Genomic DNA, 19603 nt, shown 5'->3' with positions numbered 1-19603 from the left:
GATGCTGCTGCTCCTCTGGATGCTGCTCAAGCAGCTGAGTAACTCTGTGGGTAAATCCACGCTGCAGCCCGGCCGCTCCGCCAGGCAGCCGCGCTTTGAACAGAGGTTGCAGCACGTTTCGTGAAAACATGGACAGTTGTGATTTAAAAAAAAAAACCGACAGGACAAGCTTCTTGGAGTGATTCATGTAAGAAAACAATGGGAGTCTATACTCTTTCAAAATAAATAAACCTGTTCGTATTTATAGAAACCCCTGTTCTTTCAACAGCTTCATTTTCACCATTTCTAACCAACCAACAAAAGCAGAGGTCTTTTCAGTATTTTCCTGCATAAATAAAACCACTTTCTATTTTCATCCCCCGGTTGCATTTACACAGCCGAGGTCAAACGTTTAAATTGCCAAGAAAAAACAAGCCAACATCTAATCTGCATCTTGATTCAAGCTGATTAAAGCAAAGCTTTCAGGAGGGCAATTTGCTCTCCTCTCATCTCACGGGTGAATTGACAGCAATGTGAAATATGAAAGGATCAGTGTGCCACGTGGTTTTCTCAATTTCCCCTTCTGTCCACGTTGGGTTACGAAGTAAATGAGTCCCTTGAGGGAGAAGAATAAAATTACGGTCTTGAGCTGATGCTATTTCTCAGGTATTTACAATTTGTCCTCCACAGACATGGGCATCTTTGTGACTTGTTGAATTTTAAGTCTGATAATTCCTTTTTTCCTTTCACCATCACTCCAGGGGACCAGGATGTCTTCGATTGAGTAGTCTGAGCGGCATGTTCATTACACATTAACAGCTGATTTCTTCAAAGAGCAGCACAACAACACAAACATGGTCCAGCCTGATTGCTTTGAACTGGAAATGTGTGGAGCTAACAACATCCAACTAGCAGCACATTTTAAATTCATTAATCAGGAATCAGGAATCAGGAAACATTTATTTGCCAAAATATGCCAAACATACAAGGAATTTGTCTTGGCGGTTAGTGCGCGACAGTAGACAGACAAGACAACAGTGCACAAGTAATAAAATAGAGAAGAATGAAATGCTAATGCAATGGGTTAGTAGAATAAGGCTAAGGCTATGGGTTAGTATAAAACAAGGGAATAAAGTTAAAAATGTTAAATATTAAAAAGTTAAAAAGAAAAATATTAAGCATAAAGTGCACTAACGAACAAGTGTACATACTTATCAGAAGTAACAGACAAGTGACATACTTATCTCTGTTTAGTTTTAAAATGATAATTTGCAATAACTTTGTTTATGACCTCTGTGCTGAGCTTGACCCTGTGTGGCGTCTGCATCATCCGTGAAGACGCACACGCACACGCAGGTCCCAAAGGAAGCCCGTACTGGGTTTAGACAGAGGAACTGAAAAGGTCAGATTTGGTTGTGAATTTGCAACCTCAATACAAAACAAAGAATTTTTGCACAATTCATTTTGCCTTTGTTATTTGTTGCTTTCAAAGCTCTAGTTAGTGCTAATGCTAAAAATCTAATTAGTTTGGATGTATGGTTCAGAATTTCACAATACACAATTGTGTAACTATGCAGAACTATTTTAGGAATAGCTTGAAAGTTTAGAATATTATTTGGCTTTCTGTCGGAGCTCGACGAGATACGGATTTTCTTGTATGTCTCAGCGAAAAAAATGATCACACATATTTTCTGTCAAAATGGGCTAATCCATCTCCAAACATTGTACTCTTGAGTATTTTTTCTGTGCTGGCTTGTAGTCCAAAATAGCAAACAAGCTACATCAAATCAGCCAACCAACTCAGATAGATGCTGTTGGTGCCGCCAATACAGCTGAATGATCCCGTTATCTCTGTGTTGAAGTAGTTCTGTCTGCAGGAGATGCTGATCCTGTATTGGAAATAGCTGCAGGGGGAAATAGAAGACAGACTAAATCCACTCTGACTCCCGCTCTGAAGCTAGAACTGCCTCGGGTATTAGTGTGTGCCTTTCGAGGACGCCCTCAAAGGGTCCGTCACACCAGGTGACGCTACCTGCATTTGATAACATCCGCCCTCAGCACAGATGGAGAAGACTAACCGAGCCCGTCAGCGGTGGCTTGGGAGGACCATTGATGGATGACAGAGTTTATTGTCTGTCAGTCACCACCAAGAAATATCCAGCCGTCCTCGGCTCTGTATACGGCGGCTGTCCCATGGCGCTCCGGCAGAAACTCGGTGACTACTCGAGGATGATGGCAGGCTGGAAAAGGAAAAAAAGAGAAGTTTGCAGCATCCCTGACCGGGCTGTTATAAGATGGAAGCACTTGGCAGCATCCACATGGTGGAATACATTTTATTTGGAGGGTAAAACGCAGTCTTTGTCAAAACAAGCCCAGCTTCCGGCTGAGGTGTTGTGGAGTCCATCAGGATTGGTTATAATGGTTTTCATACGGTGTGACAAAGTCTCCTTGAAGATATAAAACGGTAATTTAATGTGCTTAAATCTCATGTGACTTACCGCTGCAAAGAGTCACTGCTTACAAGGCATCAGCAAACATGCCATTCTCCAAAATACTGTGGAAGCTTTTCGTTGCTGCTCGTTTACTATGCCAACCAGCTCAGGTCCAAGTTTAATTCCCGTTAGCTGGAGCGTGAACAATGTCTAACATTCAAACTTAACAACGTAAACATTTAAAGCAACCTCATTGCTCTGCTGATCCCTCCGCTCCTTCATATCTGTCATCTTGAAGACGCGTTTCACCACGATTTCAAAACGGATGGATCCTCTTCATGGAGCCGGCCACCGCGGCTCTAAATGATAAGTCCATTCCGGTTTTACATTTCCTCCAAAATGTTCAGTTGGATGCAATCTGCGACCCCGCCACTAGATGTCGCCACATCCTCCGCACTGCACCTGCAGGATGACTGTTAACGTCTGCGGAATTAATTGATTCATTAGCTCGACTTGGATGATGATGTCTTTAAAATAGCCTTCGTCGTTACACAGTTGTGAACAGTCCAAACCTGTCCTGGTTTGCTTCTTGCCGCGTGGAAACAAGGACATTTATTATACCATTAATGATACATGGGCTCCTCGGGTGGCAGCGTACAGTGAATTGACGTCAGCCGACAGCAGGTAAACACAGACACAAGCCGCTGCCTAGCAACGCAGCTCCGTCGAGACCGTCTACCCCTCCGGGCTCCCCCCGACTTCCACTAAAAACATTTCACCCTCGGCACTTCTGTTGGAAGATCACGCAGGTGCAGGTGAGGAAGCGTGTGCGGTCAGCTGCGACGCTGCACAGGAGAAGAGATCAGAAAGTAAGGAGCCTCTATCTGAGCAGAAGGTAAGAACATCAAGGGCCTCTTGTTCCTCTCAACTTTTAAGGAATAACACACAAACAAGCTTATGAAGACTGAGGAGCTTCACTTAAAAGTAACGATGCCACACTGCATGATAAAGTCCTAATCTCAAAAGTATTATCAACAAATATGAAACTTTCAGCTAATGTGAACTTCCTAATTTACTCTTGGCTGGTTTCATCAAAAGCAATGCTTTATATTTTATATCGTCTAATGTGCAACTGTTCCAGGAGTACTTCTCTAAAATGTACACTTTCCATGAGCTTAGAAAATCTGCGTTTCCAAATTTGAGAATACCGCCAAAAGGTTTTTTGAAGTGTATTCAACTTAATGTAGTTGAATTTTCTCAGCCAATGAAGGAAGATCTTAAGTTTAATACGAGCACCAAAATGCAAATTTAGAGCTTTATAAAATGAAATGTGGATGTGAAAAAAATTATTGAAGCCGTATACACTTCCAGTAAAAAGGACAATATTTACACCTTGAGATTGCAAGTATAAAGTTCCAACCCTTGAATTTGTAGTCTCTTTAATACACTGCCTATTTTAATCAGGAATCTGTTCCACTTTCTTTCAGTATACAGCAGTTGCCTGCAATCAGCATAAAAGGATGGTAAGTTCTCATTGCTAGTATGATAAACTAAACGATATGAAAATGATCATACAACTTTGTTTTGAAAAAAGTTTGTAATTGAATATTGAGTTACTGTGTGCATGAACCGTCTATGGTGTCCTAAAATCCATTTTGCACCCATCCCCCAGGAGAAATATGAAGCAAAATTTGAAAAAAAAACTTTTATTTAAAGCACATATAAAAAGTAGGTACAAGCAGAAAATTCTTAAGAGGCAAGAGTACCAAGGGTGGCGTTGTAGCCTGCATTGCTGTCGTCGCCAACAGTGCTGTTGCCGTCGTCCCCAAGGCTGCCGTTGTAGCCTGCATTGCTGTCGTCGCCAACAGTGCTGTTGCCGTCGTCCCCAAGGCTGCCGTTGTAGCCTGCATTGCTGTCGTCGACAACAGTGCTGTTGCCGTCGTCCCCAAGGCTGTCGTTGTAGCCTGCATTGCCGTCGTCGACAACAGTGCTGTTGCCGTCGTCCCCAAGGCTGTCGTTGTAGCCTGCATTGCCGTCGTCGCCCACAGTGCTGTTGCCGTCGTCCCCAAGGCTGCCGTTGTAGCCTGCATTGCCGTCGTCGCCCACAGTGCTGTTGCCGTCGTCCCCAAGGCTGCCGTTGTAGCCTGCATTGCCGTCGTCGCCAACAGTGCTGTTGCCGTCGTCCCCAAGGCTGCCGTTGTAGCCTGCATTGCCGTCGTCGCCAACAGTGCTGTTGCCGTCGTCCCCAAGGCTGCCGTTGTAGCCTGCATTGCCGTCGTCGACAACAGTGCTGTTGCCGTCGTCCCCAAGGCTGCCGTTGTAGCCTGCATTGCCGTCGTCGACAACAGTGCTGTTGCCGTCGTCCCCAAGGCTGCCGTTGTAGCCTGCATTGCCGTCGTCGACAACAGTGCTGTTGCCGTCGTCCCCAAGGCTGCCGTTGTAGCCTGCATTGCCGTCGTCGACAACAGTGCTGTTGCCGTCGTCCCCAAGGCTGCCGTTGTAGCCTGCATTGCCGTCGTCGACAACAGTGCTGTTGCCGTCGTCCCCAAGGCTGCCGTTGTAGCCTGCATTGCCGTCGTCGACAACAGTGCTGTTGCCGTCGTCCCCAAGGCTGCCGTTGTAGCCTGCATTGCCGTCGTCGACAACAGTGCTGTTGCCGTCGTCCCCAAGGCTGCCGTTGTAGCCTGCATTGCCGTCGTCGCCCACAGTGCTGTTGCCGTCGTCCCCAAGGCTGCCGTTGTAGCCTGCATTGCCGTCGTCGCCCACAGTGCTGTTGCCGTCGTCCCCAAGGCTGCCGTTGTAGCCTGCATTGCCGTCGTCGCCCACAGTGCTGTTGCCGTCGTCCCCAAGGCTGCCGTTGTAGCCTGCATTGCCGTCGTCGCCCACAGTGCTGTTGCCGTCGTCCCCAAGGCTGCCGTTGTAGCCTGCATTGCCGTCGTCGACAACAGTGCTGTTGCCGTCGTCCCCAAGGCTGCCGTTGTAGCCTGCATTGCCGTCGTCGACAACAGTGCTGTTGCCGTCGTCCCCAAGGCTGCCGTTGTAGCCTGCATTGCCGTCGTCGACAACAGTGCTGTTGCCGTCGTCCCCAAGGCTGCCGTTGTAGCCTGCATTGCCGTCGTCGACAACAGTGCTGTTGCCGTCGTCCCCAAGGCTGCCGTTGTAGCCTGCATTGCCGTCGTCGACAACAGTGCTGTTGCCGTCGTCCCCAAGGCTGCCGTTGTAGCCTGCATTGCCGTCGTCGACAACAGTGCTGTTGCCGTCGTCCCCAAGGCTGCCGTTGTAGCCTGCATTGCCGTCGTCGCCCACAGTGCTGTTGCCGTCGTCCCCAAGGCTGCCGTTGTAGCCTGCATTGCCGTCGTCGTCCACAGTGCTGTTGCCGTCGTCCCCAAGGCTGCCGTTGTAGCCTGCATTGCTGTCGTCGCCAACAGTGCTGTTGCCGTCGTCCCCAAGGCCGCCGTTGTAGCCTGCATTGCTGTCGTCGACAACAGTGCTGTTGCCGTCGTCCCCAAGGCCGCCGTTGTAGCCTGCATTGCTGTCGTCGCCCACAGTGCTGTTGCCGTCGTCCCCAAGGCTGCCGTTGTAGCCTGCATTGCTGTCGTCGCCAACAGTGCTGTTGCCGTCGTCCCCAAGGCTGCCGTTGTAGCCTGCATTGCTGTCGTCGCCAACAGTGCTGTTGCCGTCGTCCCCAAGGCTGCCGTTGTAGCCTGCATTGCTGTCGTCGACAACAGTGCTGTTGCCGTCGTCCCCAAGGCTGCCGTTGTAGCCTGCATTGCTGTCGTCGACAACAGTGCTGTTGCCGTCGTCCCCAAGGCTGCCGTTGTAGCCTGCATTGCTGTCGTCTACAACAGTGCTGTTGCCGTCGTCCCCAAGGCTGCCGTTGTAGCCTGCATTGCTGTCGTCGACAACAGTGCTGTTGCCGTCGTCCCCAAGGCTGCCGTTGTAGCCTGCATTGCTGTCGTCGCCCACAGTGCTGTTGCCGTCGTCCCCATGGCTGCCGTTGTAGCCTGCATTGCTGTCGTCGCCCACAGTGCTGTTGCCGTCGTCCCCAAGGCTGCCGTTGTAGCCTGCATTGCCGTCGTCGACAACAGTGCTGTTGCCGTCGTCCCCAAGGCTGCCGTTGTAGCCTGCATTGCCGTCGTCGCCAACAGTGCTGTTGCCGTCGTCCCCAAGGGTGCCGTTGTAGCCTGCATTGCTGTCGCCGCCAACAGTGCTGTTGCCGTCGTCCCCAAGGCTGCCGTTGTAGCCTGCATTGCTGTCGTCACCCACAGTGCTGTTGCCGTCGTCCCCAAGGCTGCCGTTGTAGCCTGCATTGCTGTCGTCGCCAACAGTGCTGTTGCCGTCGTCCCCAAGGCTGCCGTTGTAGCCTGCATTGCTGTCGTCGCCAACAGTGCTGTTGCCGTCGTCCCCAAGGCTGCCGTTGTAGCCTGCATTGCTGTCGTCGCCAACAGTGCTGTTGCCGTCGTCCCCAAGGGTGCCGTTATTGTTGCCCGCACCACCATTTTGGCCTGCGTAGTCGCCTACAGTGCTGTTGTGGCCCACACTGTCGTCCAGAGTACCGTTGTGGCCCATGTTGCGGCTACCCTTGGCGCCGATGGGGCTGCCGCGCTGCGCATGTTCAACTTTCAGGTAGACAGCCGATGCCTTAGCTTCCACTTCATTGGTTTCCAGTTGGACTGAAGTAAAGACATTAAATTAAGACAAATTACATTCAGGTACCAAAATCTTTAATGAAATGATCCATATATGGACAAACATGAATCCAATAGTGGGAAGTAGAGCTTGCGCACCTTTTTTTGACTTCTGCAGGAACACAGACTCATGTGACTGGTGAAGCGTAAGGACCTTCGTTATGGAGGCGTCATTAGGAGACACATCTAGAGTTAAAAAAATTAAGTCAGTGTCAAAGCTAAAAAATATTCAGTCACCAAATATCCTTACCTCTCATTGTCCTCTGCGGCCCATTACCACGCATTTCATTTGCATCACTGACCGGCAAACCAGAGCCTACGGATAAAGAAGGTGCAAAAGTAAGTCCTTCATCAAAAGTTCCTTCATCATCCTTACATGTACGATACTCCACAGCGGATTTACTGAATAGAAGTTTTCAATAGAAACAAATAGAAATACCTTTGGTAAACCAGACAGCCAGCACAGACACCAGGAAGGCCCAAAACGCTCCCATCACTTCAGTCACCAACAGGAAATGCAATCTGAGCCGCGTGGCAGGTTACATATACCCATGCTGCAGGTGTCACAGGTGTTGCTGATCAGCTATAATTGTCTCTCTCTTCAGGAATCAGTGCTCGTTGAGATGCAGCCCTTCTTTTGACAAATGTTTGCCAATATATTTGATCATAAAACTCATGAAAATGTTGCATCTATCAGTTTTATGACTTAAAGATCAAGAAATGGGGAAAACATAAAAAATTTTAGCAGACGCCCTCCCACAATAGACCTTGTTAATACTTAATACTTTCTGTATGACATAACCCGAACCCTGATGTCAACCTTTTACTATTACGGTGTCCCAATAAAGTGGTGTGTGTATCTATCTATGTATACACAATAGGCTATGCAGCTAGACCCAGACATGTGAAGATCTGAAGACTGAACTCGTAAACTGTTTTGTATTTTCAGTAAAACGTTTGACCTGCTGGTGGTGATAGATTAAAAGCAGTTAGGATTCATCGTTGTGTGGACCTTAGCATGTGTGATCTACATTCCATGACAGATGTAAAGATACCATAATGCTATCATGGCAGTTTTGGTGTCTTTGTAGAAGATGGGGCCAAATGCTAATAAAAGACATTAACGTGTAACCTCGACCTTGAGCAACACAGGTTCAGTCATCCCAGTGAAGACGTATGGGTTTAAATAGCTCATGGCAAGTTTTATTGTTTTAAAAAAAGTAGGGTGCATTGTGTTTTATATACTGCATAATTATATACTGATATCTTACCACCTGCTCAGAGATCGTTATAAGCCTGCAGCAGCGACAGATAGTGCTTTTTCTTCTAAATACATTTTCTAGAGAACAATCTACAAGTGTAACACATTTTTAAGGAATGACACAAGACAGCAGCAGCAGCCGGACTCACGTGAGGTTAAAGTACTTTCAGTTTGGAGAAACGACATTCAAACCCAGGTGAGTTTTGTCAGCTATAAAATGTTTCTATGGTGCAGCTACCGCGATGCAGTGACATTCAGTACTTTTCTTTAAATATTCATGCCCACGGTTGAAACCCATCAGAGAGCACTATAACTTAAAAATGTTGTTTTATCATCCCTTCAAGGCACAGCAGTCCAATTATCATGTTATTTGACAAGTGATTACTTTTTATTTCCCGAGAGGGCCCAGCGCGGATCCTTGATAGATTGACATAAATGGAATAAAATATCATCAACGAGGTTTTCTTTAATGTGTAATAACCTTAGAATGAGCAGTTTATATCTAACACGACGAGGTGTTTCTACAGTAGCCCAGAATGGACAAACCACACCCTGTCATGGATGGCACAAGGTTCTGGGGGGGTTGCCATCCTCCACCTCACCTGGAAACATCTGATCTCTACGGAGTGGCCCTTTAGATTGAGATGTGCAAAAAACACGTTCGTGACACCCCGAGGTTTACGATCTACATCGAAAATGCCTCTGTCTCTTCCGCTCTCTGCCCACAGGCCTACAGAGGCAGCGTGAGACCTTTCGTCAACTTCAACGCCAAACAGGACGCTGAAGTTCTCCGTAGAGCCATGAAGGGAATCGGTCAGTGCTGCTGACGCATCACCCGATGTCTCGTGTCGGAGAGATGAGCGCAATCTGCATTCCGTACACAGTGCACACACACACACACACACACACACACACACACACACACAAACCACAGTTGTGCTGAAGCAGGATTCCAACTATAATAACCACACAGCTGTCAGGGAAGCCGACAAACAACCCGAGCCGTCTTTTGGCGGGTGGGAAATGATTTCAATCTCTAGAGGGAGTTCCGTGTCTAATTAGAAGAGAAACCAAGTGTCACCAAGTTTTAAGCTGAAACCGTATTACAAAAACACAACGACACGTCTGAGCCACCAAAAGATGCCTGTGGAAAAAACACCGCCGCAGAGTTAGTAATGAGCAGAGTTTTATGACACGATGGCAGAAGCAGACGGTGGGCTGCTTGTTATAACAGTTTGGAATCACTGTGTATTGACTCAGTGATGAAAACCACTCATCATGTTTTCTTATTGTAATTGTAAAGAAGCACGATGAGAAGATCCAAGATCCATAGAGCTGCATGTATGTGGTTACCTGAAGCTCGGGCAGCTCGTTCTTCATGTCACGCTCACTGGACCTCTGTTGCAGGTACGGATGAGGACGTGGTCTTCATGCTTCTGTCGGCACGCAGCAACGATCAACGGCAGCAAATTAAAGCAGAGTTCAAAAAGGCCTACGGAAAGGTAAGCCGAGCTGCCAGGAACGCAAACCGAGAGCTCTCGACGACCTACATTGTTACTCGTGGAGAACCTCGGCATGTGACGTAGTGTATCGGGCTTTGTGCATCGCGGCTTTTCCTCAAGGGGGCCTCAGTTTGACGAAGGTTTGGAAGTTATTGGGTAATCACGGTTTTCTTTCATTAAGAAACAAAGAGCGAGAGTCGAAACCGCCTGTTAAATTCGGCGGTCACACGGGGAAGAGTTCATAGAGGAGCAAGCGGGAAGACTCCTTTCCTAAAGCCTCTGTAGACCCGAGTGGAGTCCGTTATACAAGAGGCGCTCTTCTTCTCTCACTGGCAGGTTTCATGACCCCCTGTGGATTGAAAGCAGCAGGTTTATTAGTTTTTCCTGGAGGTTATTGAAAAGCAAATGTGAGCGCGCACTAAAGTACAATAGATGAGACGTCTTAAGAGAAAAAAGCTCCTGGCGTGTCTCTAAATATTGCAGTGTTATCAAAATGTTTTTAGCATTTCTTCCATCACATGTTATAAAATGCGGTGATTGCAAAAGAGAAACTGCCGCCACCCATTTGAGGTAAAGAGAGAACGTAAAGAGAAAAATGTGTATGCTGTTAAAAAGGATACTTTGACATTCAAAAGTACCTCTTGCAGGGTTCGTGCTCTTTCTGTAACGTTTTAGCCTGATTGTGTCATTTCTGCTTTTTTCTCAAACCTCTTATGGGAATTTGGTTTGAAATGGAGAGAACTCAAAGGGCAGATGAATGATGTCATCTAGATAAATAAAGGTCTTCTGTGTTGAGCTGTTAAAGAGGCGAGTGTGTGACCTCATATTGAACCGGCAGAGCACAGCAGGTCCTGAGGATCCCTCGGGTGTTTTGTGTGTACAGACACACACACAGACACACACACACACATTACTCACTCTTTACAGCCACTCTAATCAGGTAGTGCTTGCAGCAGCGCTCGAATATGTGATTCATTGCATATGGAAGGCAATAAGGAATATTGGCTGCTTGATTTGTCGCTAGTTCCAGCAACTAAAGGGAAAATATGTTTCTTCTGTTATGCACATTCATTTCTTGTGAATATCTTAATTTCTCGGTAAATGGGAGCAAAGCATTGACATGTCACTCCATCTCTTTGACACAGGGGTTGCTCCCTTTTTATTACAGTCTCGACAATCTACATTGCTTGGAGGTGTTTTTCGTGCATTTTAAAGATTTTTTCTATGTGCAGCTTAAAGCCGCACCCAGCTCATTTGTTCTACCTTAATGTTTAACAGTATTTAAGTTATGCAACATTAGGTTCAATACAAACACAGTTAAAGATTGTTTTCGTTGCTCCAGTCATTAATCCTCTCTTCCCCACATCAGGACCTGGTGAGCGCCCTGAAATCGGAGCTCGGTGGGCTGTTTGAGCATCTGATCGTGGCGTTGATGACGCCGCCTTCCTCATATGACGCTTCCCAGCTGCACAAAGCTCTCAAGGTAACTAATGGAAACCTTTTCCTCAGGCACTCCACTTAATTGCAAGTCGTATATGCAAATTAAACGCTCAGACAATGGGGTTTATTCAGGTATTTGTGCACAGGTGTTCCCACAGTCATCTGAGCGAGAGGCCTTTTTAGTGTGTCTCCCTTCAGCTCGTCTGCAGGAACACAGGCATGAAAACGCCCTTCTATTAAACCAGCATGCAGCATAGCCTTCAGTGGAACTGCATTATATATATAGCTATATGGCATTTAGAAGGGTTAATGGATTGGTAATTATCCAGAGATGGAATGTATCTAAATACATTCAAATGCTGCACTTTAGTACCATTGACATTATTGTGCTTTCCTCGAGTATTTGCTGCTACCTTGTACATCGATTCTCTCATTTCAGAGGCAAAATATTGTACTTTTTAGTCCACTAAATTAACTTTGTAATGTAAGTTGCTCGTTACTTTACAGATTTAACAACATAACATAACAAGTGGGATCAAAGCAACATTTGTCCCACGTCGGTCCACTGGAAACTAAAAAATACATACATGGTTCTTACAACAGCAATGAGCTTCCATGAGACTCATTACCCTCTGATCAATAAATCCCTTTTTGCTCCGTAATGAGAATCGATCTTCAGTTTAATCTCGAGATACAATACGGCCTCACCATCACGTGACAGAACGATGTTGTGTGTTGGATGTCTCGACACTATCCGTCTACTGTGGCACAAGTGGATAACATGTCACGCTCAAGTAGCACGCGTTACAGAGCATGCATGTGTATTAGTGCTGTAGGCTGGATCTATTACCCAGTTCATTTAACAGTTATATAAATGATTAATGTTTCAGGTCGTATTTCCTTGAGGCGTCCTTTACTTACCACCATATCACAAAGGTTTGAAGCTTCAGCAAACCCCTGGATCCAAGTTTCAAATGGATTTCACTTTAGATTAAACCACATTCACTTTTTGTACAAACATCACCAACAAAAGGTTCAATCAAAGTGAAGGCAAAGCATTGAGGACTCGACCTCGACATTCCCGTCACACCTGCTCCACGTGTCTGGCGTGTCAGGGGTTTTTTCGTGGAAGGTCAACAACAGAGAGGAGAATTGGCTTGGAATCATTCATCTGAGTCTTTCTTTCTCTTCTTTTGGTTGTGCTGACACACGTTACAGGTTTTCTTCCACCAGGATGATGTAACAAGACGGGAGGATGAAACGAAAGATTCTCCCGCACAAATCCATGTTGTCTGTTATTGTGTTTGGCTCAGGGCGCCGGCACTGAGGACGACGTGTTGATTGAGATCCTGGCTTCCAGGACTGGCAAACAGGTTAAAGATATCATCAAAGTGTACAAGAAAGGTGAGCCGCTCAGCCGTGAAACAGAGAGAGAGATAAAAACACAGTGAAGGTGACTGATTTTGATAGTTTGACACAATCAAGAATATTTTATTTCTGTATCAAATCTACATGGAATTAATTGATGGTTTTCTGTCCCGGCTACACACGATTTTGTAATGCAACAACCGTGAAGGATAAATGGTGGCATAACCATGCACTCTAAAAAAAATTCACCGTAAATTAACGGTATTTTACTGGCAGCAAGGACGCCAGGAATTTACCATTATTTTATGGTATACCGTAAATGGTTTTTGCACTATGTTACCGTAAAATGGATTACTGTATGTTACCGTAAACGTGAACAAATGTTACTGTGAATTAACTGCAATTTACTGTCAGTCGACGCTAGTAACTTACTGTTTTATTTACAGTGCCCTACCGTAATTTAAGGTATGTTGTCGTGTATTGGATTACAGTTTGTTACCATACGATTACTGTATTTGTGTTATAAATACCAGAGTGTTACCGTTTACTTATAACCTCTGTAAAACAAACCAAAATTAAATATTTAGAAACACTGTCATTGGTAAAATATTAAAATTACAAAGTTGAGGAAGACAACAAGATATAAGGATGGAGAATGTTAATCATGCTAGGCAAATAACACTTACCAACGTTACTTGGAGAGACTAGGCAATGAGAAACTCCTCCCATGTTGAACTGCACAGGTGTTGGCACAAGGTTGGCGGTTCGAATCCTGGCAGCTCCCTTTGCAAAGTCAAAGTGTCCCTGAGCAAGACACCTAACCCCCAAATACTCCACATAAAATGATGTCAAACCATGAGTGTTTTGAATAAAAGTGACAGCTGCATGTATAGTAATGTCCTGTAAGTCAAAGTCATCATCGTATCTCATGAGATACTATCTCATTATTATGACTTCAGGACCTGTTTTTCAGTGGCTGACATGGGCGTCCATACATTAACCTACAAAAGATGGATTGTGATTCACTTCACTTGTATGTGTATTTCCACCACTTCATAAAATATAACATGCAGTTGAATTACGGTAGTCTGCTATTATTGTAAATTGACAGCTTTAACTGTTTATTCATGACATTGGCCGTCAATTTACAAGCAAGGGATGGAAATTTAACTGTATGTTACAGTTATTATGACATACTGTAAGATACCGTTAGAAATGCACCGTAAATTTACAGAAATTTGTTACAGTGTGGTAACGTAAATACATTACATCAGAAGACGGAACCAGGACTTCTCGTCAAACAGCAGCTTCAAATTGCAACAAACGACAAGACAGAAGTTAATGTGGCAACACAACAAGGGCCAGAGGCAGAGAGGCCAGTTTATCCGATCGGGATGAAAGACGCCACTGTGTCCAGATCCCTGTTGCACAACGGGGACGGTTCCTCCACTTGGGTCGATTGCGCCTGTTAGTGTAATCCGTCTTTTGCTCCGCTTCTCCTCTTTCCTGCAGAGTTCAACGGAAAGCTGGAGAAGGATATCTGCGGCGACACGTCGGGTCACTATCAGAAACTGCTGGTGATCCTCCTGCAGGTACAGAGAGCGTCTGCCGGAGAGACTCGTTGTTTTCTCCTGATAATGAGGACGTTACACCGTCACTAGAGGTCCAGGTCGAGCAGCAGATGATTTACAGACGGAAATGTAATCTTCTCGGTTCAGGGAAGTTCTGGCAGATAATGTCCTCTTCAGGGACTTCCTCAGCTGAGGGAAGCTGTGAGCGCATTGTCTTTGTGTCTCTGTTTGGTTTCTCTTTTGTCCGTCTGTGAAGGGGAGCAGGGAGGTGGGAGTAGAAGAGGACAAGATAGAGGAAGACGCCAAGGTGAGAAACACAAACACAAGAAGGTTCTGGTACCCTAATAATGTACTTTTAGCACCGCTACGTCAACTTCCTTTTAACTAATTAATTTAACTATCCTGATTAACTATCCAAAATATATTCACAGGTGAAATTATGTGTACCGTATTATAGGTTAAAATATAAATGTAAAAAAACGTTATTCTGAAACAGGCTAATAATATATGCTTTTTATGTTATTATTTTACTACTTTTCTCCTTTAAAGTTAACAACAAAATATGTATTCTTCTTATACTTCAGTAAATGGTTGAGTACAAGTATACTGGTTGCCTGGCAACCGCTTCCAGCCGAGTAATGGTCCGGCACATAACCCTCCCAGTCTGATAGCTCCATTTAAAACTGCTTTCCTTTCATTGCTTACAGCCAATGTCTTTAAATGTTCAGTTCGTCAAATGCAGCACACAGGTAGCTTTGCCGTGCACGACCTCCTTGCTGCAATCTCTCTCCCTGCAAATGTCCCCATGTTCAGGATGTGATCACATCTGTGCTAAAGGCCAAGAAAGCTCCGGTTATTAGTCAGTAGGAAGGATTTAATTAAACCATGTCAACCTTTGGGTATGAAACATTCTGTTTCCCTAACAGGCCATTACACTTCATCAGTATTGAGCTGTCATATTGAATTTAATTACATCCCAATTGTATGAATGTATTGCTGTTTCTCCATTTTCACAGATCAGCAGGTGAATAGACATGACATCCAGATTGCCTCTCTCATGCCCCAGACAGACAAATATGTTTTTTTGTGTTGCTTTGGCGGCGGCACAAGGCCGTTCATCAGTGAGTGTGTAGCTTCCAGCGTGTGTCTCCCGTTACAGGAGTTGTACGCCGCTGGTGAGGGCAAGTTCGGCACGGATGAGGAAAAATTCATCACAATTCTGGGCAACAGAAGCGCGGAGCATCTCAGGAAAGGTGAGCCGCTTTGTGTCGGGATGCTCGAAGGTTGCTTTGTGCAGATGTGGTGATGTGAAGAGACCAAACAACGGCAAACAATCAGCCTTTTCCTCGTGTTGTTCTCCATTGCTCCGCATGAATTATTCACACAGAGTTTAACCGGTTGGTTGTTGTTCAAATACATTTCTAAGAGCAGCAGCATGAGTGACTTAAACAACATGTTTCCCACAAACGCGCAATAAACAACAACCACAAGCCCTTTATCCAACAACTGCCTCTGACATCATTGCCCACAATGACACGTATGGTCAAGTTTATGCAGCTGGAGCCTCAATCAGGCCTCCTGATATGAACTCAGGAGAGCTGGTTTAACAGACAGTGGAATGGAATGTTCTAGGCCCCAATGGGCCAATTAAATAAGCCTGTGGTGCATGTTTTATTCATCCGTTCATATCCAGTCAAATTGTGGCAGTGATATTCTATCGATTACAGTACTTTCCAAAATCCCCCCTGAGTTTGTTGGCACTGGAGCTATTTGATCTGTGTCAATAATTAAGTGTAATGTTGGCTGATAATGTTGCACCTAATAAAGTGGCTTGATTACAACACCGTAGATTTGCAATAAATGCCAAACTCAATACAACTGACACGTGACGTTCTGTTCACATAGTGAGTTGCTCTGAAGTCCAAAAGATCCGGACTTTTAAATGTTGAATGGTGTTTATTTCACATCGTGTGCCTCCGTGGTTGTTTTGTCCTCTGCAGTGTTCGATGCCTACAAGGAGCTCTCCGGCTCCGACATAGAGGACAGCATCGAAGGAGAGACCACTGGCAATTTGGAGAACCTACTGCTGGCTGTGGGTAAGAATTATGGTGACTTATCAGGAGCAACAACAACAACAACAACAACAACAACAGGGCTTCAGTTCTTTTCTCTCTGTTATTAATTGAGTGTCAAACCACGCGTGAGAATGAAATACAACAGAAGAGAATAGAGTGGAGCTCGTTGCCAGTATTATGTCACATTACGGTGCGATATATGAGATTTAATAAAGAACTTTGACGTTGGCTTTTCGTCTCCTCAGTGAAATGTGCCCGCAGTGTCCCACAGTTCTTCGCTGAAGGCCTGTACAAGTCGATGAGGGTGGGTGTGAGATTTATACAGTGACACAAACAGTTCTTCTTACCTTTGAGGCCAAAGTGTCGAAAACGAGACTTTCATTCAAAAACAAAACAACAAAAACTGTGAAAGAAAAGTAGTGAATGTGTTTAATTTTAATTGAGGCCTTGCGGCTCACCGAGACTCACTCGACATTCCCCCACGAAACAACAACAACATGTCGGTTTCACACTTTAATTTAGCGAATTAGATTTGAAGCTCCGATATGTGAACTAGATGTGCTGATATTTATTTTTGTTTTTTAACATCTAAATATCACACATATCACAGCTATCTGTATACAAGCACTGGATAATGTGCTTTTCATATTTTTCTATTCATTTCCGTACGTTATGTAAATAATTATCCGACTCTCGAAATGTCTTTGAGATACAAAATCAATCAAATGCTCGTCAAGTCTGCATGAGTTAGCGTAGTAACACAGTTTATCAGAACAGTTCATCTCTCTTGGTTGTATGGTAATGTAAAGCTGCAGCTAGTTAGCTTAGCTTAGCTTAGCCTACAAATGAAAGCCTGACTCCTTTTCTTTCCTTGTTTCATTGTGTTTAGCGCGCTGGGACCGATGACGACACCCTCATGAGGATCATGGTGTCCAGGAGTGAGGTGGACATGTTGGACATCAGAGCCAGCTTCAAAAGAACTTACGGAGCGTCTCTGTACAACACGATCCAGGTTTCTGCTCACTCAAACGCAAAAGTTATTCAGAAAAGCTTTTCAGCGTGCCGCCTGTTTCTTTCATGATTCAATCCTTCAGATGTGTCGCTGTCATCTCTTCACGGTTTCCCTCCGGCACTCAATGCATGAGTGGCTATTTTATCGTTGTATTGTAGCAATGCTCAACGCAACAATTGCTTTTCACCGTTTCTCATACAATCTTTTATGACTTTTTGTGTTCATACAATCTCTCGGCTGATGTTACAACCTGTGAGCCACAAGAGTAACTAGTAACATGAGTCATGGCTGCCCTACCTTTAAAGGTATTACATTTCCTTGGCCTTATTGGTTGACACGTCACGGCGTACTGGCTCTTTGAAATGTGCCAGAGCCACGATTGATGTCAAAACCTCCTCATTAGTCATTCAGGGTAATTGAACCCAATTTTATCACAGATTTATGGGCAGGACTTTCAAGGCCGCTGCTGAAAAGCTACAGCTATTGTTTGATTTATTTCAAATAATAACTCCCCACTGGTGTGTAAATGGCTGCTAAGTAATCACATATGTACTGTGAGCACACATACGTTAGCTAATACCCCGCTAGTCCTAAAATAGGGCCCATTGGATGCTAAGTCGAGGCAACCAGCGTAATGCTAATCGTCTGAGCAGCACGTAATGAACGGATTCACCCCGTCGTGAAGCTACCTACACGTACCATTGGTCACCATTGCTGAACTCCATGAATTCCAAAGGAGTGTTTGTGGATCCAGCTAGCGGAAGCTAGTTTGGTAACATCTGCTGAGCCGGCTGAGGAAATGTGATCGACCATGTGCACAGAACCAGAGCGTGTGACACACATACTATTAGAGCATTTTAAAAGCCGAACACATTACAAGGAAATTATGCCAAGCGACCCAAGACCTTCTGAATTTGATTAGATGGATAAACTAATTCTGCGTCTGTTGTTTCTGGCAGGAGGACACAACCGGAGACTACCAGAAGGCTTTGCTCTACCTCTGTGGGGGGAATGATTAGTGTCCCTTCGTGACGACGAGTCATCTGTGCTGCTGGATTGGATTGACGGCTATAACAAAAACAAGATCGTGACCTTGCTATAATTGCATACATGTGCAGTGGAATACATGCAATGAGCATACAAAGCCTCGTATCTGCATTTCATTGGCAAAGATAAAATGATAAAAAGGGTACAGCAACACTTTAAAGAGTGCATTGAAGAAAAACAAAACCACTAATTGCCATAATTTCAGCGACGATGACGTCAATGGGATCCTTCATCATCTCTTAACAGGGTTAAAAGTTAAAAGCATCCCATAATTCATCGACCAGCCCAATGCTATATTTCAAGCCCAAATTATCCATTCTGGCAGCGCTGAGCGTGCTGCTACATGCATGTGAGGTGAGGTTATTGATCTGGAGCTGTTGATTCTTCCTGACAGCTTTTTATTGATTGGATTTACGTGAATAACTCATCTGTCCTTCTGAAATAATGTACCTTTGCATGAACAGCATTCTGAGTGGAAGTTAAACTTCAAAGATGTTTGTCTTTTCTTCTGCGTGTCCAGTAAAACAACACAAATCGGATTCAGGGTGCAGTTTTGGATCTATTGTGGAAGCATCTGGTAGAAGTGTTTGAGTGAGTGATATTTGTTGTTACTGTCTTCATGTTAACAGTCGTCTGTAGTGATCACAGCATGTATTGAAATTGAAACTGAGAAAAAACCCACACGGCTGCTGAATTATTAAACCCTGCGTGGCTACAGCTCTCCATCTTTCATTAATTACAAATGAACAGCTTTCCCCGACTTGAATTACAAAATTCCTGTTAGGGATCAATACGTAATGAGACACTATTAGACATCTGTTTACTCAGAAGAAGACATCTACTGCCTCGCTGTCTTTCTGCATGAAGGGACTTGGTGTCCCTGACTAATTGGCTTAGGATCAATGGGCGGTTGATGACCCCGCTGTACTGGAGTTGCACCACAGGGGGGCAGCAAAGTCCAAACGGAGACACGAGTCCTCCTCATTCACTGGGAGCAGAGATGTAACCACAGCACATTTAGGTCTTCACAGTATGGATTCCATTCCAAAAATGTAAAAAATGATACACAAGAATTGCTTCACAGTGTTTTTTTGGAATATCGCCATGTATTATTTGGTTTTGAGAAGTGCTTATCCTCTCGACAGCAGTGTGTCCCTGGGATTAAAGACATTGCTGTATTTTACTGTCACAGGGATTCCATTGGGATGCATGAACCGCACTATGCTTT

The 19603-nt window shown here is 45.0% G+C and overlaps 2 protein-coding genes across 2 annotated transcripts; one reads left to right on the top strand and one right to left on the bottom strand.

Annotated features, from left to right (window-relative positions):
* The first annotated feature begins 3129 nt into the window (after positions 1–3129).
* anxa5a (annexin A5a) lies at positions 3130–19092 on the top strand. The gene is made up of 13 exons (XM_040172780.2): positions 3130–3306; positions 3899–3934; positions 9089–9173; positions 9768–9862; positions 11232–11345; positions 12616–12706; positions 14183–14262; positions 14498–14548; positions 15401–15494; positions 16242–16337; positions 16562–16620; positions 17206–17328; positions 18288–19092. Exons 2-13 carry the CDS (start codon positions 3932–3934, stop codon positions 18345–18347), a joined length of 951 nt encoding a protein of 316 aa, XP_040028714.1. The 5' UTR covers positions 3130–3306; positions 3899–3931; the 3' UTR covers positions 18348–19092.
* Positions 4102–7711, bottom strand: LOC144406276 (uncharacterized). Its single transcript, XM_078101873.1, has 4 exons — positions 7539–7711; positions 7350–7415; positions 7199–7285; positions 4102–7084 (listed from the first exon to the last, which is right to left on the bottom strand). The coding sequence occupies exons 1-4, from the start codon at positions 7591–7593 to the stop codon at positions 4161–4163; spliced, it is 3132 nt and encodes a 1043-aa protein (XP_077957999.1). The 5' UTR covers positions 7594–7711; the 3' UTR covers positions 4102–4160.
* Positions 19093–19603: the final 511 nt, after the last annotated feature.

The sequence above is a fragment of the Gasterosteus aculeatus genome, chromosome 4, assembly GCF_964276395.1.
Source record: "Gasterosteus aculeatus chromosome 4, fGasAcu3.hap1.1, whole genome shotgun sequence".
Taxonomy (NCBI): Eukaryota; Metazoa; Chordata; class Actinopteri; order Perciformes; family Gasterosteidae; genus Gasterosteus; species Gasterosteus aculeatus.
Note: the sequence above shows the minus strand (reverse complement) of the source record. Positions and strands in the feature narration are given on the sequence as shown.

Excerpts from the sequence above, each read along its gene's own strand:
- anxa5a (XM_040172780.2), top strand. Across the intron at positions 9,174-9,767 it reads TAGAGCCATGAAGGGAATCG|GTACGGATGAGGACGTGGTC; the intron begins GTCAGTGCTGCT and ends CCTCTGTTGCAG. Across the intron at positions 14,549-15,400 it reads AGATAGAGGAAGACGCCAAG|GAGTTGTACGCCGCTGGTGA; the intron begins GTGAGAAACACA and ends CTCCCGTTACAG.
- LOC144406276 (XM_078101873.1), bottom strand. The coding sequence starts at position 7,593 with ATGGGAGCGTTTTGGGCCTTCCTGGTGTCTGTGCTGGCTGTCTGGTTT. Across the intron at positions 7,416-7,538 it reads GGCTGTCTGGTTTACCAAAG|GCTCTGGTTTGCCGGTCAGT; the intron begins GTATTTCTATTT and ends CTTTATCCGTAG. Across the intron at positions 7,085-7,198 it reads CCTGCAGAAGTCAAAAAAAG|TCCAACTGGAAACCAATGAA; the intron begins GTGCGCAAGCTC and ends TCTTTACTTCAG.